Consider the following 25,898-nt stretch of genomic DNA (forward strand, 5'->3'; position numbering starts at 1 on the left):
CTCTAAACGCAGTGCTCATTAAAGAAATGAGCTGTGACTAAGTTCGGTACAGCCACGGACTGCTTAAACACACTTATCCTGCACTACAGCGCAATTAGATCTTTCCGACAACAAGACTGAGAAGAACTGCCTGAGAGTAAAGGATAGTAAAAGCTGTTGCTGAAGGAAATGTAGGGAAGATTAGGACTTGAAATTAATTACCTCTGTTTCCAGGATCTTGATAACATAATCAGAACCTTAAAGCGGAAATGATTTTTGCACTAAACTCATATTTCATTGGATGAAGGAAGAGCCAACTGTTGGCAAGAGATTATAAAAAAAAGCACATGCTCAAAAACACACAACAGAAAATCAAAAGGTCGCCTGATGGGTTAATTGTATAAGATAAGATAAGATAAATACCAAAACATGCTTTTTTGGCTTTTATTGGAAACATATGTACAGGTAAAGTGTGCAGATCCTCCACATTCTTTACACCAACCCGACCTCCAGGAGGCTCTCGATGTCAAGAAGGGGCAGGGAAGCAAAAGGCGCCCTGACCACAAACAAATACCTTCAAAAATATGAAAAAAAAACAACAAACAATACATTAAATTTAAGTTACTCAGAAAATAATAAGGGGGGAAAATATCCTCCAAAATAAATCTATTGGAGGCATGACAGCAATACTTAAGCTGTGTGAGACCCCCACACCTCCTCTGACACATCAAATCAATGACAGGATAAATGACTGTCGCAGTGATTATCTGCCTGTTATGTCCTGATGAGATAAACAAGCCATTAAGTAAAACTGCACTGAACACACATGGGGCTGTGAGGCTCTCTTACACCTGCTCACTCCTTCTATATACACCCCCACCCACCCACCCACAGGTCTTCACCACTCTCCATTTGATGCAGTTTCCCAAATGAAAAGCCAGCTGAGCCCGGACCGACCATTAATCCAAACATATAATCTGGCGCACACACAGGCACAAGACAAGACTGAAGGCTGTATAGGCTTAGTCTTGATAAAGAGTGTTTAGAAGGTGGATAGATCGCTGTAAGTACCCATCCAATAGCAAATAAGCAACACATGATGAAAACAGAAGAAAGAGACATGGACCTAAACTCGACTGGTCATGACTCAATTAGGCACTGGTAGCACAAGGTAGAGAAGCACATGATTAACCAATCACTGGCCAGCCATTACCTACTAGCCCTCTAACAAGCTGAGAGGCCTCTGTCCTTTTTATACAGCGCCTGCCATTACCCACCGATTACCCTTCACCTCAATTATCTCCCACATTCACCGAGATGGAAATGATGCAACTGCTGTAGCTTTTCTATTTGGAATGGGCAAAAGAAAATAAGAAGCAGACATGCAAACACATAAAACAGCGCTGCAGACTTAACAAGTGAGGGGAAAAAGACTGAGAACGATTGAAAGAGACAAGGTTGCTTTGAAGAAAAACAGAGCCTTAACCCATTTTACAGTTGAATGACCTCAACCAACCCCTGACCCCTTATTCCCAAAACTCTGTGTGTGAGAGAGAGAGAGAGACAGAAAAATCCCTTTCCTTTCTTCATCTCATTAAGCCATGTGTCATGCTCTCGACTCCATTGTTCTGCCACCTCAAACCAGCAAGTGAGGGGGTTTTCATCCACATTCTGTCTGAGAGCCTTTTCGTCATTCACTCAACTGTGTGTCAGTTTGTCTTGTGGGCCCTGAAATCCCTGAGTCAGAAAAGGATGAAGCTTCATGAGATAAATGGGTTTTTTTTTCATTCAATCGTTCAATGTACGAAAGTCTGAAGGGTTTGGTGTCAAAGAGGGGAATGAATGAAGAGATGAGAAATGGGGCCGTTAATACTTTAAACTTCTTGTACCTTTGCAGGAGGACGAACAATGGAGCACATGTATTTTGTTTAATACATGACATACTTCTTTGCATTGAAGGTTTGTGCCATCACAGGTTGTATGGATTTTATCACCCTAAATAGATGAAAAACGCAGTTCTGCTTGCGTGAGCACAACATTGAAGGAGAGACATTGACCAAACATCACGGTTGAGAAAGAAAAAACCCTCCCAAATCCCACTGCTAGAATTATATTACCCTAACCGAATTTCAGTGTGGCTTCCCCCGTAAATGCAGCCAATCCATTTAATTTGGTCTCATCTAGTTACTCAACAAGCCTCGCCTCCCTCAGGTGCTCTTCCCTCGGGAGCCGTTGGTTAAATGGTCAATAACTGAACCTGCCTTCCCACCATGGGATTATGGGAGATCCGGTCAAACACCTGCTCCACCTTTAAATCAATGGGATATTTTAAAAGCAAAAAGGTTGGCTAAAAAGATAAAATAGAATATAGTGAAGCTCATACCACTTACTGGAATTTGAAAAATATAATATTGATGTAAAAAATGTTATATGGTGTAGTAGAAGAAAATCTTGAATATAGAGAATAAAGCAGTAAAAACAAACATGATGTTTACAAAGACAAATGGACACAAAAGCTGTAGCAGCCAAGTTCCAATCTGAGTTTGTATTCATGCACCAGTGAGCAGGCGAGCCTCATACGCAGAGTGATTAGGAGCTTGATTCAACCTCCAGACAATACTCTACCAATGGCAGCGACATCTTGAGCTGTCATGGCACGTTAGCCAAAGCGTGCGTGAGGATGGGCTGCAGTCGTCTGGCAGCATATTGTTACGACACACACACACACACACACACACACACACACACACACACACACACACACACACACACACACACACACACACACACACACACACACACACACACACACACACACACACACACACACACACACACACACACACACACACACACACACACACACACACACACACACACACACACACACACACACACACACACACACACACACACACACAATAAAGGGTTTGTTTCTACATAGAATGGACAGTTGAAAGAAAACACGGCCTTGTCTCATTACCTTCATGCATTCTGCTGCAGTTTGATCGAAACACTAAATGCTGTTACTCAATTTTGGTTTATGGTTATATTGCGAGTACAACTCTCAGGTGACTGAAAGTCATGTGTTTGACCTGCGTTCAGACTGTTTTATACAGTTCTGTCTCTCGTCTATGTTTTAAGACGCCCTTTTATCTCCCTGATTGCTCCTTTATGTAGTGGCAGGGTGAAAGTGGGTCACCTCCGTAACCCCGCCAGTGTCGGCCCAGCACCCCTGTACCATCAGCTCTGCAACACTTCCCTGCAGGCCTGGCCCATCACCTCCAGCTGCTACCTATTATGTCTTGTTCCCAGGGGTAATCACCCAGCGGAGCATCCTCAGCAATATCTGTCCTAAATAAGAATGACACATGGGTGCAAGCATGTGCATGCAAATACATCCATACACTGAATGCACAAAACCATATATGCAGGCTGAAATATTAAAGAAAAGATTTCTGCCTTTACTATATCAAGGAAAAGGAAAAAAACAGGAACAGACGTAACTTCCAGTAACTCTTGAGTTGTATGACAGGTTACATCTTTACATCGAAAACTCTGTCAGGGTCAATCAGTTCCTGCCTGGAGAACCCTCCCTCATACAGGAAAGGTCAAAGGTCACGAGGTCACAAAGCCACAATCTGCACCCATGCTGCACAGGAGCTCAGCAAAACACACACACACACACATGCAGGTTCACACTAACTCACAGAAGGACAGACGGTACAGATCACACTCAGTTACACAGAGATGAGAATCACCTAATAAGAAGCGACAAAGCCCGGCTTGAGAAAAGCTTCCACCACATGTGTTGTGATTCTCTGACACTGTGACATACAATGTATAATTATTTCCAACAAACAGCTCTGGTGACTTAAGTACATGTTGAAGAAGAAGCCTGGTCCCCAGCTAAGACAAACACCACAATTATTCCTGCAGCAAAACAGAAATGTGGCGTTAAGTCTCTTAGCCTCTTAGTCAGACTTCAAAGATACAACCTTACAGAGGGGAAGCTCTACAATTGGAGGCAACAAACCCTAAAATCACAGCGTATTTCTGTGTTTACATTGTCTACTGTCCTTTAATGAGCGAGGACAGACACTCTGCTAAACATAACAGCTTTAAGTATAATGAAGACGCACAGTAACTCTCAAAGACACAAAGTTTGCATCGTTCTCTAGTACCTTGGCCATCTTTGTAGGATTTGGTTTTCCCCGGTGATCCATGAGCAAAGGGTCCAAGCATTGGTTTGGGGGTCCAGAGCGAGTCCTGTTTCTGGTGCACCTTGGACACGGAGAGCAGACGTTTGCGGAGGCAGCCCTCTGGCCTGGTGGGCCTGGGGCTGGGGAAGGCCTGAGCTTGGAGGCTGTTCCCCATCTTGTTGGCGGGCCGGAAGGAGCACAGAGTTCGCTTCTCGCCGGGGGGTTCCTCATAGCAGGCCCTGTCCCAGCAGCTCACCGCCGGCTCCGAGGAGAGGCAGTGCACGTATGTGATCATCCCCAGCTCAGAGCTAAAACCCCGCCACCTGCCCTCCCCTGATCTCTCCACGACCAAAACCCCCCAACTCCTCCTCCTCCTCCTCCCCCCTCCTTCAAGCTGGACTCTGCACTCGAGGTGATGGGATGAGGGGTGACTAAGGGGATGTGCGTGTGTTGGGAGTCCTCCCCCTTATGCTCAAACCCCCAACAGGCCTCCCTCTCTCTTTCTGGGAAGATGAGATGGAGGGTTGGAGGTTTTCGTTAACCACCGGGGACACCCCCCGTCTCCTCCTACTGTTTTTGTCTTTTTCTCTCCGTCTCTCTAGGGATCCTATTGACTTGCATTGATTTGCCTGACAAAGGAAGGCTTTGCTCAGTGTTCAATTACAAGATTTAACTCCAGAACAAATATTGCATGAAAAAGTTGCATAAATAATCTGGTACAAATCCTGCAGTAGCCAAAAAAGTAGAATTCTCACTCCAGAATTTGACCACAAAAAATTCCCAAATACTCCAAAGATGCAATGCTAAAGTTTCGAAACAAGGGTCATTGTCTCAATGGAAATACCTGCGGCTGAAGCATGTTTTTCTAAAGATTGTTATGTTGTCCATTGCAATTATCTTCATAAAGTTTTTCCAGATAAAAAAAAAAAAAAAAAAAAGATTCCCCAAAAACTAAGTCATGTCAAATCCAAAGTTGTGGGCTGTCTCCTCTAGTAAATTCAAAAAGATGAGGAAAAATCTCTGTTTCAAAAGGACTCATCCGGCAAGTTTGCAGCATCAGAGAGGACCCTCGTTACCCTGCCTGCACCCGTCTGAGACGGAGCATCAGCATTGTCCAGTGGCTCCACTCAGCTCCGCCTCCAACTCGCTCTTTTCCCCCGGTGCGGTTCTAATCTGTAAACCCAGATTATCCAGCCTCCAGCCCCTCGCCTTTGATTGTGACGGACACCCTCACACAACACAGATGGACACCAGGCTGCAGTTAATCAAGTGCACCACTGCCACTTTGCAAATGTGTGGAAGTTCAAGAAGCCCCGACATGCAGCCTGTCAGCTGGGTCATTTGGGTGAAATCAAACTGCTGCCTCACACAACTGATGTTTCCCAGCATGTATCCAGGTGAAAACATCGGTGTAATTTCAAATGCACAAAACACACACAAATAAACACAACTTTGAATTTAAAAGGATTTGAATTCAACCGGAAGGTGCAGCAAAGCAGCGTCCAGATGGACCGAGATGTAATACCTGACAGTCTAACGCAGACAGATGTAAACGCAGCGGACAGCAGATAAGTGCCACACAAAGAGATACAGGCAGATTAACAAACAGGATGAGAGTAGTCACAAGTGGTTAAAAAAAAAAAAAAAAAAAAAAAGGTTGAGAGACTAATCTGCCAGGTGAAGGTGTGTTTGATCTTTATCCAGCTTCACCTGAGGTAGGTAAACCTATTGATATCATGTACTTAGATGGAAAGATTTAAAATAGGTTAAACCTGAAAAGTGGGTTATACACAGTCAATGGATGCTGCACCTATAAACTAATAGTTATTCTGTGTATTAGAAAACCAGTTGACAAAAAAAATGAAAGTTAAAGAGACCGAAATAATCAGTCGAAGATAGTGAAGCAAATGTCTCCCTCTGGTGGTAGCTATCACAGGTGACAGCTTTATATATCAGCTATATCCTCCATCCACATACTCAAATGATTGGTTTTACAGATAATGGGAAATGAATAGTGAATTTAACCACATAAGAAGATTTTTTTTTGTTTTTGCTCTGTTTATCTATTATGCCTCTTGCTGATAAGAGCAAGACCGTTTTGTACCGACACTGGACTATTATTTAGAATAGAATGCCTTTTATTGTAACTTGTACAGGTACAGTGAGATTAAAAACAACTCCAGTGACAGTGCAGCAGTTAAAAAAGGGCAGAATATAGTGCAAGAAGGAGGGTGGGGGGTGTAGGGGGTAAGGTATTTATGGTTTTCATGGGATTCTGCACCATCAATGCACTTTTTTTTTTTGTTTACAACATACTATGTGGGTTGTGCTTCAACAAAATTTTGTTGCATCTATATGACAATGACAATAAAACGATTAATAGATATTACGTGAAATAAATCCAAATTACTGCATTCCTGATCACTAATAATCAGTATGACAGACAGTAATTACTGTTTGATATTAGTGACATACAATTAGTCCTGTTCATTAAATCAGTTGCCATATTTTAAATTGACAGAACACACCCACCACAACGATCAAAGTCGGCTATACTTGAATTAATATAGCAATAAGAGTGAGGAGAATTTTGTGTCACATACTTGTTAATTTCAACACTGTTGGTTCTATCTTCAGTCTGCTGATGGTGCAGCCTTGAATTTGGAAAATGTGGATGAACATATATACAGATTATATAAAAATATTCAATGGATCATTCGTAAAAATGAATAAAAAGTATGTGGAGATTAATTTGTTAGAAAATGCTTAATCTCAAGGCGGCATTTGTAAAAAATACTGTACCTTAGCAGAAAGAGGGGAAGAATGTGTGTGTGCGCATTTGAGCGTGCGTGCGTGCGTGCGTGCGTGCGTGCGTGTGTGCGTGTGTGCGTGTGTGTGGGTGTGTATTCGTGAGATACAGCCAAAACCTCAGCAGATAGCTCAAGGCTAAAACAGCCATTACCGATGGTTATCATCTCCACTGCATGGTAAGGCAGCCAACACACAAGCTGATTACAAAACCCAAACCACAATGTGCACACACACACACACACACACACACATACATAGAATGGACCAACCGCAGGACACACACGCACCAACGTAAAACAGTGTGTGCCCCAACGGGCATGCCAAAAAGATTCTGGCTGTGGCCTAAATTGCACTTAACACTGTTGTTGCCCTAAATCCACAAATGCATAGACCCAGTAGGTCATCCGGTTCACATGCAGAACAACATCAGGGCTCAGTAAAGTCAAGTGATCCTGCACAGTTACTGGCATCATGACAACAGAGGGTGTTTTGCTAGTGACACGCTGACAGACATACATTAGCCATGCCAGGGCATGTTTGTAGAGGTGACAGTAAATACACACAAACATCATTGTGACCAAATGTCAAGACAATCCACCGTCTGTGTGTGTCAAAAATAACTGCTTAAAGCATCCATGCATGCTCATTATAGTCCTTAAATAACACCAGAACCAGTGTGAAAAAGTGTGTTTTCACACTGTGTTTTAATTGTGTGTGCGTGGCGGGGGGAGCAAAGCGGAAGGCTTTGGGAACGGGACAATAGTAACCATGGATACACGTAGGTCTGAATGGCGTGAGCGGAGCACCTGCATGCCGAGTTGGTTCTCTGTCTGGGGAAGTCATCCACGCAGCCACGGGGAGTCGGCCATTGTCCTTTCAAACTTCACCCACAACAACTTTTCCAGCATTGTCCCTGGAAACACCACTAACATGCTCGCCTCCTCCAGTACTTTTCCCTGCATTATCATTCTCTCAAACTGGCAACACAATAAGATCCCGTTAACGACTCCAGCATCTTCTTATCTACATCTAAACTTCCTAAAAATAGGGGGGGGGGGGGCTATTGTTCTGTGAACTCTATTCAAAGGATAGAAGGTTCACTGGAGTTGTGGTGGACACCTACTGAAACTCCATGTGTTGTTTATCTATCAGGAACAGAAATCCCTTCATCGTTTGCAGTTTGGCTTGTTTTCAGAGGTCAGCTCTTTCTCAATTGTCTCCAAAATAACTTTCAATACAAGTAGACCGACATCTCCAGATAGAAAAGCCATCAAGCAACCTACAACAACAGCAACAAACAACAAGATGTACCCTTTTGGTTTTATTGAAACAAGTATGCGTGCCAAATTGCACCGACGGCGAGTAGAAGTGTTAATTCTGCAGGCGATTAGCTACCAACTGCATTTCATTATTTCCTAATCGTTAAATCCACCAATTACTGAATTTACTGCAACTGTAGACAGAAAGAGACGGCCGTTTTTTAAACAGTAGATCAAAATCCAAGATATTGTGTGTGGTACATAAAGAAAGTTATTCTTTACTGGTATAGAGAATAGAATAGAATAGAATAGAATAGAATAGAATAGAATAGAATGAGCTGCAGAAAGTTCTGTTCACGCTGAAGGACAAAGTTGTCCACAGTCTGTCTCATCACCCCCGCTAAGAACATGCTCATATCTAAATGTCGACAGTATTAATAATCCAAAGTTTTAACGTATAGCCATATAGTAGAACTTTGAACTGTTTGAAGGATGATTTAGGTATCTGATCTTCAGCCTTTCACCAGACTTCACAGTGTTTATTCTAAGCCTGGAATTCCACCGTTAGTCCACCGACTCTGCTCCCCACATTTCCACACCGCAGTCCTGTTGCCATTTCTTCCTTCCCAGTTCAGATAAGCTCCCTGCCGTACTGAGTGTGAGAACATCCGTCAACATCACTGCCCACCAGGCCAGGGGGCAGGTAGCAGGTCAGCCTCAGGTCAGGAGGTCAGTAGGGCCAATGGACACACAGCACAGGTGCTGTGGCTATACAGAGAAACTTCCCTCTTACACACTTGGATAGGTTAATGTGGGAGGACATTAACGAGAGCTGAATGAATTACAATATAGTATTTCTCTTTTGGGAGGGGGACGTTTTTACTTTGGACAATAACTTCCGTTCAGTTGCACAGTAAAACCTAAACTTAATCAATCCTGTGCTTCATAATCTTAAAGAAACATACTCCTAATGTGCAAAGTATTTCCTGGTAAAATCACAAATGTTAATTTCTACTGCTCAACGGTGTTTCCCTACGATTGGAGAAGTTGTTTTGTTTTGCTCTTTTCTCTGAACCTTTGTGCAGGACCTCTGACAGTGGAACATTGTGACCCGTCTGTCTCACATTTTTACACCTACCAAATCTAGTCACATTTTGACCACCTCTCTTCAAATTATGACTTATACTGTTATGCAATCAAAAAGTTTCATGTATTGTATAATAACATTAGCTACATCCACTAATTCATGATAATTTTTCACTTTGTTATAATATTACTCATGTTGTCTGATTGGTCCATGCTGTGCAACAAAGACAACAAAACTGAATAGTTTGACCAATTGTGCCCAAGTAAAGAACAACAGAAATTAGATCGCGGGATTATAAATTCTGACTGAACTGCACTTTAAGTCATGGTTTCATCGCCGGAGCGTCTGTAAACTGACCGGCTGGCACGCCGGCAGTCTCTCTCAACTGCTTCCCACAATAATTTAAAAAACAAAACCTCTGAGGACTCTAGAATGCGCACACAACTGAGTGAGCTGTAATTAGGAGCTGAAAACGAACCAGAAAACACTCGGCTGACATCCACCCAGCCACAGATCCGACATGGCCCGAGCTGCCCTCAACTGACCCTGGAGCCAGGAGGCCGGATGAACCCTCTTCAGTGTTTGTGCTCGACGGGGCTTAAACCAACGGCAAATTTCTTTTCCCCCCTCACACTGCAGGAAACCTCCAATTTGAGCGAGGACAACAACTCCAACTCCAGCTAATCCCCGCTCGTGCCTCATCCCACTGGCTTTATGCGACGGAGGCTCAAGTGCAGAAATAACTTATGTGAGAAGCCAAAAGCCACAGCAACACGGAGAGCCTAATTCTAGCCTTGAAAAATGGCTCAGACTAAAATGCAAGGCTTCACTTGGGGGAGGAGGAGGAGGAGGAGGAGAGGAGAGGGGAGGCAGTGGTGGTCAGTACAGATGTGAATTCACTCTGGACACAGCTGGATGTGCAGAAACATGGATTGAAATGTGTCACATCTGCCCCACAGTTGGCAACCACAACTCAGGGGGGCTTGTGTTTAAATCATAACATAAGTAGACATTCACTCACTGGCAACTAATGTAGAGCAATCTACTGGTCAGGTCGCCATTTTTAATGTATTACTGAGTATTTGGGTCAGTTTGTCAAGGCTCCTGTAGCTGGAAACACAAACTGGGACTGGTGCTTAAACTGCAGCTGTTCGTCACAGAGGGACAGCCCAATTATTTATGATCTGATGTGCATGTGAAAACTTTGAGACATTAAACAACACGCACGTCAAGTAATAATCCTCCAGCAAACACAGATGGTTGCTTAAGCAGTGTAAAGCACCGACGGTCAAACAGAAAAGACAGATTTGGCCATCTTGTCTTGCGAAAAAACTGAATTACTTCATCGTACAAAACTGAATTCCTTCTCCAACTCAACTCCCACAACATCTGTTTCTCTCCATTTTCCAAGTCTGTTAAGAGTCACATTGCACCGACTCTAACTGACAACTGCATTCAGCAAATGAAATGGAAATCTGCCACAAATAGTTGATCTGTTTGCTTTAAAACGCCTCATTACAAAACGTCTACGGGAGAAGAGAAAACACTGGTTTCGCAAGAAGGTTCATTTTCAGTGTTTGTGATAAAAACCCAGATTGAAGTGCACTCTAAAATTAATCTGTAGATTAGTGTATCTTCAATTCAAATCAACAGTTTAGTTCTTTACATTGATCATTTAAAGTTGTGTATTTTACATTTTTTTTCTCTATATAACAAGACGGTATGACTTTATACAACAACAAATCTATATTACGTTTCACTTTAGTTCTTAAGTACATGTCTTTTGCAAGTATCTGTGATTCTACTCGAATATAGAATATGAATAGTCACGAAATGCTTCAAAGTCTTGACAAGACAATGAACCCACAACAGCTACGGCACAACTCCTCAAATCCTCACCGACTGGAAACGTTACACAGGACTTCTTAGAGGTTCAACATGAGCAGGTGACTCTGGTGGTCCATCACTTGGATATATCTGTGTCTGTGTTGGCTTTTGATACCGTTACACAAATTCAGTCCTTTTTGTTTTGAGGCTCTCCAACGTCTTGAATCAGCTTCAGTCAATCTGCTCGACGCTCTACATGAGAAACCGTTTTACAACATTGTCCTAATCTGCTCCGAGACGTCGCTCAGTTAGTCCTGTCAGCATTGATCTTCTGTGAATAACCTTCCATGCAGAGGATTTTGACCAGGGTCTTCTCTTTCTGAACGTCAAGTCAGCAATCTCTCTATTGACTGCTTTGGTGTGTAATGAAGAACAGATTTAAGGTAATCTGGTGTAAAATGTGTTTTCTTAAAGCAAGTGTTGTGTATAAATCCTGATCTTTAGAGAAACAACATTAACATTATGTTCTGTCAAATCACAGTTGACGTCCAGAAACGTAATGAGAGAATTACAAATTTATTCTTAGTCAAATAAAACAATCAGAAGTTTGGAGACGCAGTCCTGCACCAAGTGAGGAGTTTAAAGGTTTTTTTTTTTTTTAGCTCTGAGCAGAATAAGACCTTTCAAAAAGGTAAAAAGATGAGGCTGCCAGTAAAAGAGGAACCGGTTTCCCTCTTTCATCATTTGAACTGGTCAGTCAGGTAATAGCCAACACATGGCCTCTCTCTGCAGGAAAGCAGCACACAGACTGCTGCTCCACCAGCTGTTACTGAGGACAACACTCACATACACATGCATCTCTCCTATGTATAAAACTCATTTTACCAATAAAGCTGACTCAGAAGTTAGAGAAAGTAAGATAAATTCACGACGCATGCAGCGGGGAAAAAAAGCTTTCTTTGATGTCGAGAGACAGGATTGGTGGAGAAATTATATCAAAAAGCAGTAATAAAGGGGAAAGAAAATAGGTGGTTCTCAAATCTGAACATGCATGACTTATAGACAGGAAGAAACAACAAAGGAGGATATGATTAAAGTGAGGCATAAGGAGAGGATCGCGAACAAAAGGAAAACATTTAAGGAAGGATACTGGGTGGAGGAAACTGTGACCGAGTTACTTTGCTCTCTGAGGAGAGAGATGGAGCTCAACTTTTCTTTGTCTCGCACAGTCTGGGGGAAAAGTCCACACTCACACCGGAGCAAAGCAAGCACACTCGCACTGACCTACCTTTCAGACAGAACATGGCTCTTCATTTGACTCCCACACCAAGCGAAATGCTCCTTTTTCTTCTTTCGTCTTCCTTGCTACTTCCTAATAATCATCCTTCTTGCCCTCCTCCTCCTCCTCCGCTCTTCCCGGCTCCCGGTTAGTCCGCGCCGCTCAGCCAGCCCGTTCACACACTGACCCACAGACCCTGACACATACGCTCCACTCGCCATCTCCCTCCCTTTCTTTCTCCACTCACACACACACTTTGAGTGGCAGCAAGCCAACTTCTACACCGCAGGAAACTGCTTTGCACCCCCCCTTCCCCTCACTCTGCTTCCTCTCTCTCTCTCCTTATATCACTAAACGTGTCTCGACCACGCCGAAACCCCCACCAACAGCCATGTCTCCACACCATCACTGTTTAACAGATAGCCAGAATCTCAAACTCAATCTGAAACTCCTAAATCTGCCGTCACCCACAATCCCTCCGAGTAGTCTCCCAAGTACAGTCTGAAACATAAACACTTAACATGTTAAGTCAATACATGAACTGAACATGGACCTGTGAGGTTAAAGAGCAGGTGAAAAGCAGAATTACATGAACACACCCGGACGGTCGGCCTTGTAGAGGGTAGTGCCCGTGGAGAATCTGGGCAGTCAGCAGTTCAGAGCGAGACGGGGGGGCCCAGCTTGAGGCCGATCCTTTGTGCAGTGATCAAATATAATCGCTTTAATCCCCACAATTCAACTGCTTGTTATCAGATGCTGCTACAAGCTTGGTGCATCGCAATCCCTCCACTCTGGCTTTTCTAAAATTACCTGCATCAATGCATGGATAAGGGGCAGAAATACAGATCGACTTGCAGTATATAAACATGAACAAGACAAAATACTGTCGGTCTATGGATGTCTATCAGGATGGTGAGGAATGCAGAGACCAAATACTGTGAGTGTTGGGTTCAGTTCAGACTAACTAGCTGAATGCACAACCATATTGATTACCAATGAGGGTCTGTAATGGCTTTCTCAAAGTGGGTAAAGATGCTGTGGGGTACAGTCTTTAACAGAGCAGTAAAGCTTTGAGGACGCAGAGGAACATTCGAGGCCTGCTAAAGATGTCGCTACGCAGGATCAGGGTTAACTACATTTCTGGCAGTCATCAGTATGCCTGTCTCATTCCTCATCACACACATCCATGGACTAATGAATTCAAATATCTTTTCATTTTAAAAGCACACCTGATGGTAAACACAGCAAAAGTCATTTTAATTTGCCTCTATTTATTTTGTGCATTACTTTCATCTAACCAGACAGGGAGGACTTTTGAATGTTATCGCTCTTCCATCTATTCAATATCTGCAGTAGTTAACTTCCTCAACTGCTATGATTTCAATAACTTACATAAAGTGGAACAGCTGAAGTAAAGAGGAAATATCACTGGGAGATGCAGTATCACCTACTGCAAGTAATTCTCCGTGTGCACGTGTGTGTGTGTGTGTGTGTGTGTGTGTGTGTGTGTGTGTGTGTGTGTGTGTGTGTGTGTGTGTGTGTGTGTGTGTGTGTGTGTGTGTGTGTGTGTGTGTGTGTGTGTGTGTGTTATTTACATGTTAATCCCACTTTAACACATGTGCTTCTACCAGATGTCAACAATTACAGACTGATTGGGGCGACTGTCGCCGACATGCTGCTACGAACGTCCATAAGGAGAACGCCACAAACGCACAACGCTGGGAAAAGGAAAATCTGCAATTAAAAGCAGACAAAAATGTTTCCATAAAGCCACCTAACCAGACAATAAACTCTCACGTCATCAAACCTTCACCTTAATTGAATGCTGCCTTGCCCAACATGAATTTAACTTTAACCTTTTCTATAAAAGCCTCAGCTTGGAGGCAACACTTTAAGGTCTGTCTAATCACTGCTCCCACAAAAAGCTCAGGACAGTAAAAGTAGAGAGGCAGATTTCCTTTGCTTTTACGACACAGCCATCCCAGTATACATTTAAACGTATTGCTCGTTTGCCCCCTTTTAGATATCAGTGTGAGTTTCCAGACTTTTTACATGCGATGTCAAAAATTGTTTTACAGGAAATAAAATGCAAAAAGCGACACCAAACACATAAATAACTTAAATACATAATAGACATACAAGTTAAAGTTATAGTGTTTTTGATTCACATGGCTATTGATTCTTGTACTTATCACTAAATGTTTCCATATTTGTAGTATTGGGGTGTATTTATCCTAAGAAATTTCTGTACAGTATTATATTGCCTATAATTATGTTTGTTTAAACTTTGACATTTGCTGTACAAAAGCTACTCGTTCATACATTTCAGTACTTGACTGAATCCCATTAAAGCACTTTTTGACAGGCGGCAGTCTCTTTTCTTAACTTTAAATACTAAAGATGACTTTAAACTCAAGCTCATTTGGATAATCAGCTGCAAGGAACGATTGCTGCTGCTGCTGCTGCTGCTCGCAGTGCCAGTCCAACTCAAGCCAATTTGGTATCATTTACTCAGAGACGTTGTGATCCCGCCCAGTCAGAGAAGGTAATGCAGCTCATCACAACAATGAACAAGAGAGATGAGATTAGATGCCAGTAAACATCCCTAATGAAGAGCATATTTAGAAAAAATACGACTCATCACTGCTGTCATGTTGTAAGATACAATCTGGCTTCAGATGAAACACTATCATTGCTCTAATCTAAGGACTAAATCACCGAAACGCCATCTCAGCAGACTGCAAATCTTCTGTCACACCGCAGCTGCACGAGCACGACATGCTGTTATTGTGTGGTCCAGTCCCCGCGCCAGTTCAAGATAAGACTAAAGCAGAGCAGGAAGATATAAACTAAGCTTATTTTGGCAAAAATACAGCTTCAGGGCCAACAGTCACATATGCAAAGAGAAGATCCTAACAAAGAAATATAATAGGCTACCTGCATCAAATTCATGCAAAAATGTGTTAAAAGCAGAATTTTTATTACATGACATCACCACGGCTCTTCTATATGTAATGAGTTGGATTTTAAAACCTCACATCAGCACATCTTATCAATATAAGCCCCAGACCTCAATCCTCTTGGAAGCTAAATCATGCTCACCAACATAACTAGTTCCACATTTTAACATTAGGTCAAGGCATTGATGGATTATAGGTAATCATACAAAGCCAATATATGGTGTAACGCTGTGCTGGTAAGGGTGTGCAATGTAGGGCAGAGATTTGTTTTATATATCTGGAAGTAAGAGGTGAACAGATTTAAAATAGGCTGAAAACTAAATGCTGGCATGTGGCCCTGCTTTGTAGGGTTTTTCCCAGCAAAAGTAAGTCTGATCTGGGATGAGCTATTAGAGACATAAATAAGGAGATCAAGCAGGTCAGAGAGAGAGAAAAAAAAAAAAAGAGACTTACCTGAGGTTGAGCAAATTGGAATCAGCACATAGGAAAAATAGAAAGGAAAAAAAACGGTTACCGGTATTCGGATATTCGGTTATTCGGTACTTTCCATAGGCACATAGGTTAAGATTAATGTTGACTGTATGTGCTAAAGTACATGATTCTGAGCACGGTCAGCGTGTATATGCCCTGGGCTGTGGGCCATACCACCAGATTTTCATGTCTGTCTATTAATGAGGGCTTGCTGGTTTATACATCCCATCTCCCCCCTTCCAGCAAATTATCATCTGCTAATCTGGATTTACACACTGACGACACAATGATGGTGTGTGTGTGTGTGTCCACAAAAAAAGGCTGTTACGCAAGAGCTCGGTCTCATCTGAATCCTCTCAAATTTCACTAAGCATCTCACAGACGGCCATGTCCTAAAAGAGCCTTTCATCGAGCCTAAATTCTAAAACACCTTCTAAATGTGAGACCCAATTTCATTTCTGGATGCCACAACACTCATGTGCCAAGAAATGGTTGATATTTAGGTCAATTTGCCACTGACCTAAATGTTCGTGACATACAAAATAACCACAGCGATACCAAATCTGTAGATACCAAATAAAACATCTACCCAACACTAATCTTCAAATCTTCCAACTTTCATGTTAACATGGCTGTTCCACATTTGCCAAAAGCAAACATCAACTCGTCTAGTAGAATCAGAATCAATCTGTGTTTTATACAGCGACTTCATATACTGCAAATAACTTAAGCAGCATATAAGGAGGAGGAAACAACTAAAACCCAGATTCCTGGAACCTATACAGCCCGGACAGCGAATGTTCAGAAAAGCTTCAGCTGACTGGTTGTACAATCTATTTTTTCAGGTGGCCTTCCAAAATGAGGCATTATGCCCATGCAGGCTGAGCGGGAGCACCGATTGCATGCCGAACATTCTCTCAAACAGCAAATTTACAGTTGTGTGTGAAAGGTTTTTAAACCAGGGTTTTCTGTATAATGACAATCCAGAAATATTCCACAATAAAGGTTGTTAAAGACCTTTGCAAAAGGACTACATTTAAACAAAATATCATAGTTGATTTATGTCATTCTGTTTAGTGAGCTCTTCTCCTCTCTCAACACCTAATACTTTTAAAAGTCTCAAGAGCATGTAAATGTCTTTGTGTTTCTCTCTTTCTAGCAGGTATCTCCGGCCGTAGAGCTAAAAGTTCCTCATCTACGCTTCCTTCGCCTTGTTCTACAACATGCTGATTATTTTGCGATCAGCTGTTTGGTTGGGTTTATAGGCGAGTAAATAAAGGCATTGCCGTGAAAACAACAGTCGAGGCAAACAGCTGTTACCTTTGAGTTGTGAGGTTTCTTGTTAAAAAGGTATTTATTTTTCCTTTTCACGGTTAAAGACGCTTGCTTGTGTGGATTTGCTGTTCATATTTTTCCCCCTTTATATTTTAATCAATGTCCAATGTTGTGACATTTTTGCGATTGATTCTATAAAACAAAACAAGAAAAAAAATATTAAATAATTTAATTTGTGTTCTGTTTATATTTTCCCCCAATCACAAACAACGCTGTAGTGTATTGTTCACCTGGCCTTCACTGTATATTCATTAGCAGCCTGCCAGACGGCCCTCTTACACATGATTGGGTTCTAAACTGTCCCAATAGGAAGGTCAAACCGAACCGCACCAGAAAACTGTCACAACACATGCCAGTTACCTTAGCAACTGAAGCAAATGTAACTAATGGAGCTGGAGGTTGCGTCAAAATTGCAGGTTTTGGATCGCAGGCACTTATTTTGGGGCTATATTTACACACAGGCATGGTGCGTGGCTGTCCATGTGTCTTGTAATGGGCCCCGGCAGGCATGTGGAAGCGAGATCCAGATGTTATAAATACTTCAGGTTCAAACCTACAAGACATTTCCTGTGTGGTGCATCGAGACTGTATGTATATGTGTGCTCACTGGACGCAATACTTTCGTATTGACCCGTCTATGACACCATGTCTGGGGTAGAATTAACTATAAAAAGATACAGATTGAATAACAGAGAGGGAAAAAAAAGGACAAAATAAAAAAATAAATAAAAAAAAGATTGTGTAAGACGAAACCAAGAGGAAACAAAGAATTAGTTTGTAAGCAGCTCAACTTACGTCTTGTTTTTCACATTTGAAGTCCTAATTCCCTCATTATTTTTAAACAACGTCCAGGTTTTGTGGTGAGATGATATCATCTAAATAAAGAAACTCTCTTTCCACTCTTTATAAATTTAAAAAGCAAAGTCAACCCTGACCGACATGGTTTCAGATTCGTCCATCAGTTAACTCTATTAGCCCAACAACTGACTCCCATATAACAGATCTGATATTCAGAGTTTTCCTGGGAACTCCGCCAGGGACAAACATGGATGAGATGGACTGATTGAAAGGAGGGTAGGATGATCGTTTTCCACAAGACCGCTGTAACAATATCATATTTCAATAAAGATGGAGTACAGACAAAGGGAAAATGTATGTGCACACAGTCAGCTACTGACATTCAAAATACTACAGACTATTGCGATCACCTTATTTGAACTATGTGTAGAAAATACTCAGAAATATGCTGTTTGTGCTTAGTGGTGGATGGTAGAATTTCAACATAGTAAAAGCGGGACCTTTCTGACATTGCTTGCCTGCTGCTTGTCCCCTTTGACTTTGAGAAGTATGCGAGGACTTTGAACTATTTGAGCGATGTGTATCTCCAGGCTGTTTTAGGAACAGACAGGTTCAGAGGTGACCGAGAGACTAAAAATGATTGAGATGCACACTAAATGACAACAGCAAGTTACACTAGCTGTCACACAACTTGAAGAAATATTGGTACTTGTTATATATGTCCAGTTGTATTTCAACACCTTTAATAAAACTAGGACTGAAAATGTGTCAGAAATCAAGTGTGAAGTTTGCGTTTTGCTGGTATTTTGATGGCCTTGATGCTGCAGCATTACTGTACTCAGGAGATTACATTGGGGCAAACTACTTCCACACCGCATGCAGTAGGTTAGGACAAGGTAGTATGATAAATCTGTAACATTACTGACATGTTGTCCGACGACTTTGGAATTTAAAAGTACCGTAGTGAGAAAATGACAAGTCGTCACAAGAACTATGGAACCTGACATTGGAAAAAAAAATCTTAATTGGCTGAATCAGAAATTTCCTGAAGATTTCTGACCTGGAGCCACGTTACTCCAATATCCCTAACGATGTGATGGAACGCAGTTTTATTAAAATCTGCTTCATGTGTGTCATAGAGTTGAACAAAACAAAACAAAAAAAAAAAAAGGTAAGCATGTATCCACCAAGAGAATTACCAATCACTGAAATAACTTAAGTTAAGACATCCAGATTACATTGTTTAAATGTAAATGCTGCTCCACCTACTTATGAATGCTGTCATTTTACCACTAAAACTATTAGTGTGAGTGATGATTATACAGGAGGTGACAGTAATAACTTAAAATTAATGAAGCAAGAATTGTGTGACGATAGAGGAGCACTGGTGTCCTTTTCCACTCTGAGGTAAACCTTGGTCTACAGTTACAACCACTGTCCTTAAAGTCCTACTGGCATCACTGACAGGGTATACACACAACTAATGAGCTGATCAATAAATGATGAATCTCCTCCTGTAATGTCTGAAGAACAGTTATAGTCTTACCTCATAAGTTGTTCGAAGAGAATTCAAGAAAGTTAGAAAAGTGATGCTATTCTGCAGTTTTCTCATTTTGTCTCAATGACAAACTATAACCTGCAACACACACACACACACACACACACACACACACCATCGTGCACTCTTTTCTGGCACTAAGTGCAGCACTCCCATTGGTGCCAGCCTGTGACACCAATACACTTGTGACATCACCTTCATCCGATCTGACGCCTCCTTGTTTTGCCATCACACACACAAAATGCCCATTGACCCCTTCTTAGTGCCACTGGCAGCTCACAGCTATCAATCACTCCCCTCAGAAACAAGAAAGTGCAGGAGTCATGGAAAAAAACAAAACAATGATACACTTATTGTGCATGTAAGGAAGGTTTTCATTGGCTTAAAAGTCAAGATCCAGCATTACATACAGCTTGGTTGCTGTGAGTCTGATACAACGCATCTCTAGGTATTCATGGGGGGGGGGAACACACTTTGTCTACTCTCACCTCTTTTGTGCTGAGGCTGGTACACCCAGTTGTCGTCATCCTCATCTCTGTCCGTGGCGTGCGACTGAGTGTGCGAGTGCATGTGGCGGCTGTGAACGACGTGGAGTTCATTTTGACTGTGGAAGATGCGTCTGCTTTGGCGGGAGAGGGTGGACACACTGAGCCAGCTGAGAGCCCGAGACAAGCCCACCGGTTTCTCCTTTCTGAACGAGGCTGATCTTCTCTCCCTTTTCATTTTCACGTGAGAACAATTCCAAGATGGGAAGACGTCAAATCAATTTTTTTCTTCCCACAGTAAATGAGCATTTGGCGTAAATCATAACCTTGGTGGGTTAAGCAATTTATTTCAAGTCCAGATCATGAAATCTAAAGTATTTCTGACTACAGCATCTATAGCTAAAAGGCTTCAGACTACTCGGATTTATTAAATTAGTTCCAGGAGTAAGAACCCAGTTTTTCTTCCATATGCTCCCACACATCATGAATTGGACCCAGACAACTTCCAACCTCCTTCAATCCATCTGTTTCACGAGCCAAAAGCCAGACTTAAATCCTTTCTTCTCCTCTGTTTGTTTCCTTTGTGCTGTAATACTCCAGGCGAGATTCCCAAACCCAACGGGATAATAAGTCAGTAAAGCAACCAGGAAAAATCACCTCCCTTCTGCAGCACACACTTGGATGTGTGCTCACTAGTCACTGCTGGCGCTGAGGTCCAGCAGTGCATGAAAAGGTGGAGAAAGTTTCCAAATTGCATCAAGACACTTTTCAATCACAGCAAGTCAGCGGCTGTTGTTTACAACCATGTGCACCCTGGAGTGTTGCTATGTCCTTTTGTTGGCACACACCAGCTGACAGGCACCGCGTCAATGCCAGGCAAGACCGGGAGGTTAAAGGGGTTTCAGCGTATCTGGATCCATTCCCGGTCTGTTGAAGTTACTCCCATGTGAAATCCTCCAGCCTAATAGAGTTCCAGCGTGGAGAGGAAGATCAGTGCATCCATGTTATCATATCCAACAACCTTATTCATTCTTCTTCTTCCTGTTTTGACATTGTCCGCTCCAGTATCATCGTGGTAGAAAGAACAAACAAAGTTGGTCGACGGGGTCATCCAGGTGTTAATCGTCGTCTGGCTCTCCAATCAGTTGATTGTCACAAGTGATAAGGCAAGGCTGAGCGGAAAAAGATCCACACCTGCTGCACACACACACACACACACCTAACTCCTGTAGTCACACACTCTTGAGACTTCTCCAAGAGGAGAGTTCAGGGAATCCTCAGCAGCCCGTACTTGAGCCTATTTGTGCTGCGAGTATAGGGTTAGAATTACAGCCAGCCCTCGTACAAACCAAGCTGAAATACGAGTCAGGCCGTCCCTTCTTCCTTATTCCCTGCCTCTCGTTTTCGGTTTTCTGTGATCACTGATCTTTGCCCCGCCCCTTCATACATTTGCAGGCATGGCAACCACTCCTTACACTCGTCTTCCCTCCTTTCTTGCCTCCGGAACACTTTTCACCCCAACACTTCTCCTGTTGCTTGCATTTCAATATTATCCATATGCCCGGGGCGGTTTCTTTGTGTCGCAAAAGGTAGTGACTGTACTAATCGCAATTCCATTTCTTCTAAAGGACTTTCAAATGAAGTAAGAACAAAACCAAAAGCACGTCAGTTTTAATGTTTTAGAGCATGACCATGTACTTTGAGTGTTGAAACAGAGCCATCACAGTGACAGTAGCGGATACTGAGGCTGCCTGGGGTGTGAGAAGAAACTGGAAATACAAGAAATTATAAATATCAGACCGTGATGCTGGGAGAAGAATTACCAAGTCAAACATTTTGGCAACTCGGAGTAAAGATGGTCGCTGAGTGTACAATCTTACAACACACAAGTTTCCCAACATGTAGTTGGCGATAGTAAAAATAGCACAAGTCGGCCCTGGGGGGGAGACAAAGTCTTTATGGGCGACTACTAGTGTGTGTTTGGGAGGAGTATTCACACTAAAGTGTAACTGCGCAGCAGCATGTGACCACTACGGGGCAACAATTACCCACCTCTGCCCGTGTGCCTGTTCGCTTCACAGCCGCCTCCAACACCAATCGATTGCTCGCCTTGTTGGGACTTGCACCATCAGGATTAAACATATTAGAGGAAGTTTGATTTGCCCGTACATTGATATGGAACAGTGGGGACCTAATGTGGGTCTTTTTGTGGATATGTTACACTTCTGAAAGCTGATTCCACATTTGTGGTTGTGATGCGGTGTGAATCTAGACTTAACCCTCATCACTGTCAGGTCGCGGCACCCTCCTTCTCTTTCCCCTCAGGGGAGAAAACCTACCATTTTAGCACCGTTTGCACAATGTGACAACTGTTCTGCCCGCACACAAACTAACACACACATTTTTTTTTTTTAACGACCTTTGTCCGCAGCGGTGACACAAAGGCCACAGTCTTTCAATAATTGATCAGCATTTCTCTTCTGTGCAGGCACGAGGGGATCAGTTGGACATATGAATAAAGAATGAAAAAAGATGCAAGCGATTCAAAGAAAGCGTTTGGGAAAATGTTAATGAAGTTGAGGAAAATAAATAACAGACGCCATCCAATCCAGGCAACATGCAGAGGACCATGCAAATAAACGCTTGGTGAAATGCACAGTAAGGGCCACTTTGTTTTCACTTTTCAGGAAGAAAAGCTGTTTTAGTATCTTAACCCCTGAGAGAACATGGAGAGGTCAGCATTCTGGTTCAACCCCCCCACCTCATTTCTATTTCATGACCTGCACACAGTGACAATAATCAATAATTCCACTGGATATCCGAGGTGGTCTAAATGGACATGAAACAGCTCGGCTTGTCTCCTTCCTACAGGAGGGCAACAACATCTATGACAAAGTTTAGAAAACATATAACTCTCAGTTCTGTGTGAAGGTCCTGATCAAATGTTTGCTTCTGTCTATGTTCTTCTTGACAGGGGCTCTCAGTAATTTAATTTAAAGAAGAGTCAGTAAATTGGAAGAAGAATCTCTATGGTTAATGTGTTTTTTCCCCAGCTGCTTAATTTTCCTCATCACTACTGCTTTAAAAGAAAAAAAAACACTCGAGTCACACGTTTGTCCACCAAACTTAATTATTTCAACACAATCACATTAGTTCACTTTAGGTAGAGGTAATCTCCTGATCGGCACATTTACACTTGAATGTTTCATTAAATAAACTTCTGTCAAAACCACGACCATATTTAGACAATGAATCATTAAAGCTGACCCATTAACACACGGTTTTGGTTAATATGTGTAAACGGAATCACATTCTGAACTGTCCTGTATCTGATGGACTCATTGGGATCATTTCCCCAATGAATTGTTATTTTAAATATTTTAAATTAATAATATTTTAAATTTTATATTTTAAATTCTAAATTTGCACCAATAAAAGCAATTACTTAGTCTGTAACTGTATAGTTCATTCACAGACACAAAGCTGCATCGAAAAACCCTGCTGAATCCCAAAAAAAATAAAGCATGGGTTCAAGGGTGTCTCACCATCACGATTGTGACACAGACGTGTGATAGAGATTTGCAGTGAAATGGTGCAGACCCAAAACACACACGCCGCTGTTTAAACAGGAAATCCAGGTCAGAGTCAGTTTGGGACATTCCTGTCGTCGACGTGATAAGAAACGAGACGAACGGCAGAGTCAATATTAGAACAGGCAGTGAAGAGCTGCAATTAAGGTGCCGTGCAATTACAGCTAAATAACATGAAATCACACACACAAGATTAAAGGTTATGACAAGATCAGCCAAATTCCCACAATCGAGCATCAAACAGACACAACGGTTAAGTGACAGGTACCTGTCATTGAGTGTAATTTCTTAGAAAGAAATGGGAACAACTAAAACAAGTACATGCATCAAAATGTGCGGGGGAAATGGCAACCTCTTTAATCTACTGATATTCAAGACAACATAACAGACTTCTAATTTCACTAAATTACACACCCTAAAAAAGGTCAAAGATGAAATATATGAATCTGACGGTGTGTGTCCGGAAAACGTCATGAGGGTTTTACCCTCTTGGGGGCTATGTGTGTATATATATATATATATATATATATATATATATATATATATGTAACTTGCAAAGAACTACAGACCAAGGCAGCATATCAGTGCATCCACCAGTCCATAATTGTGTCATAAAAGCCTCAGTCGAACCTTTTAGTCTTAAAAATTTGAAATCCAGTAAGTACAGTTTAACAGTGTGAGTGAACTTTCACTCAGCGCGTTGAATACAGGACAGCTAAAGCACAGAGGAAAGCTTTTATTACACTGGAGCATCCCACATGTACAGGGACCGTGACATGGAAGTTAGTGAAGGGAACTGCATTCAATGTTCAGCTCATTTGTACAAATTCTGGTTCATGATGAGGAACATGGAAGTAATGCAAGTAACGGAAAGTATGCTTGGCCTGTGTGCGTGTGCGTGCGTGCGTGCGTGCGTGCGTGCGTGCGTGTAAATGTGTGTTGTATAGTATACGTTCTATATTCAGTTCCTTGTGGAGGTGTTGGATTCTCCTCCACGGGGGAGCGAGGGCCTCATCCTGACATACACATGTATCACATGTGCAAATATATCTGGGTACTATACACAAACAAAAAACTTTTAACCCTACTCATCCAGCAGCCTTGTCACACATGACATATTTATAATGTTTTGCCAAAAGTTTGCAGGTTTTATTATCGGCATGCACCCAAAAATAATTTGACAAAATTTTGAGTGTGGAGGAGAAGGATTAAAATTGCAAACGCAAGCAGGAAGTGCATTCAGCATAAATAAAATCAATGAAAGTCCACTGGGCAACTTGCAATGACAATCTTATGAAAACCGTCATTTCTAAAGTATGTCTTCATGATTGTCAGTGGGTGAATAGAGTTAAGACTGTAACACATTATGTGAGAAACCTTGATAAACAATGCTCACAAAGTTAAAGAGATGGGGGGGGGGGGGGGGGGCTTGTTGTGGAGTTTCCACATTATCCCTGTGTTTGAGTAAGTAACCTGCAATCCAGAGCCTTTTTCTATCACTTCCTAACATTCCATCTGCGATTTTGTGAACTCTGCCATGAGAGGTGAGGGCTGAGCACTGAGGGTTGAAAAGAGGTCAGGGGTCACTACCTTATCCAGCTCGTTAGCATCATCTTGTTATCCTGCTGTCATGCAGAGAAGTACACTCGCCGCACGATTAACCATCACAAACATTGTCTAATTAACCTATATATATTTCCAGATCCTGCTAAACAGACTTTAAATGACTTCACGTTATTTTGTTGCCACTGTATTCCATCATGCGTGAGGAAGAGGCTGGAGAACAAGTCACTCAGTCAGCCACCTGAGCCCCAGAGAGGTCACTGGAGTCCATCGACTATCCTCAGACACTAAAATGAAGCACTTAAACTGCCACTAAGAATGATGGGAGGCGAGAGGGATGGAGTGAGGCCGACCTTAATCATTAGCCGTCTCAGTAAAAAAAAGATCCACACACGTACACGCACAGTCACAGGTTAACTAGTGAGTGTCCTCAGACCGGCACGGAGCGGTCCTGAAATATCTACAACCTACCAGCATATTTTTAACAATTTAACATATTTCTCCTGCAATTTTGTCTATAGACTGTTTTTTTTTTAAATTACTAACACTGTTAACTTCATTTACACAGCAGAAACTCAAAGACACGGAGAATAAAAAACATCTAAAACAAAATCAAGAGTAAAGTGTCACGCTGGGTCCGACGTTAAGGACCCACAATGTGTTTTAAGAGCCATTTAACGGTGAAGAAGCCCAC

The 25,898-nt window shown here is 42.1% G+C and overlaps 1 protein-coding gene across 3 annotated transcripts in view; it reads right to left on the bottom strand.

The window, feature by feature from the left end:
- nhsl1b (NHS-like 1b) overlaps positions 1 to 25,898 on the bottom strand; it is a 99,318-nt gene that overhangs the window by 38,180 nt on the left and 35,240 nt on the right. The window contains exon 1 of one of the 3 annotated variants that reach the window (XM_080490214.1): positions 12,454 to 12,576. The exons of the other annotated variants lie outside the window; for them this stretch is intronic. Within the exon in view, the coding sequence (XP_080346340.1) occupies positions 12,454 to 12,469 (16 nt within the window). The 5' untranslated portion in view covers positions 12,470 to 12,576. Of the gene's footprint in view, positions 1 to 12,453; positions 12,577 to 25,898 lie in introns of those variants that run through there. 3 annotated transcript variants of the gene reach the window in all.

This window comes from Lipophrys pholis, assembly GCF_963383615.2.
Source record: "Lipophrys pholis genome assembly, chromosome: 21".
NCBI classification, from domain to species: Eukaryota; Metazoa; Chordata; class Actinopteri; order Blenniiformes; family Blenniidae; genus Lipophrys; species Lipophrys pholis.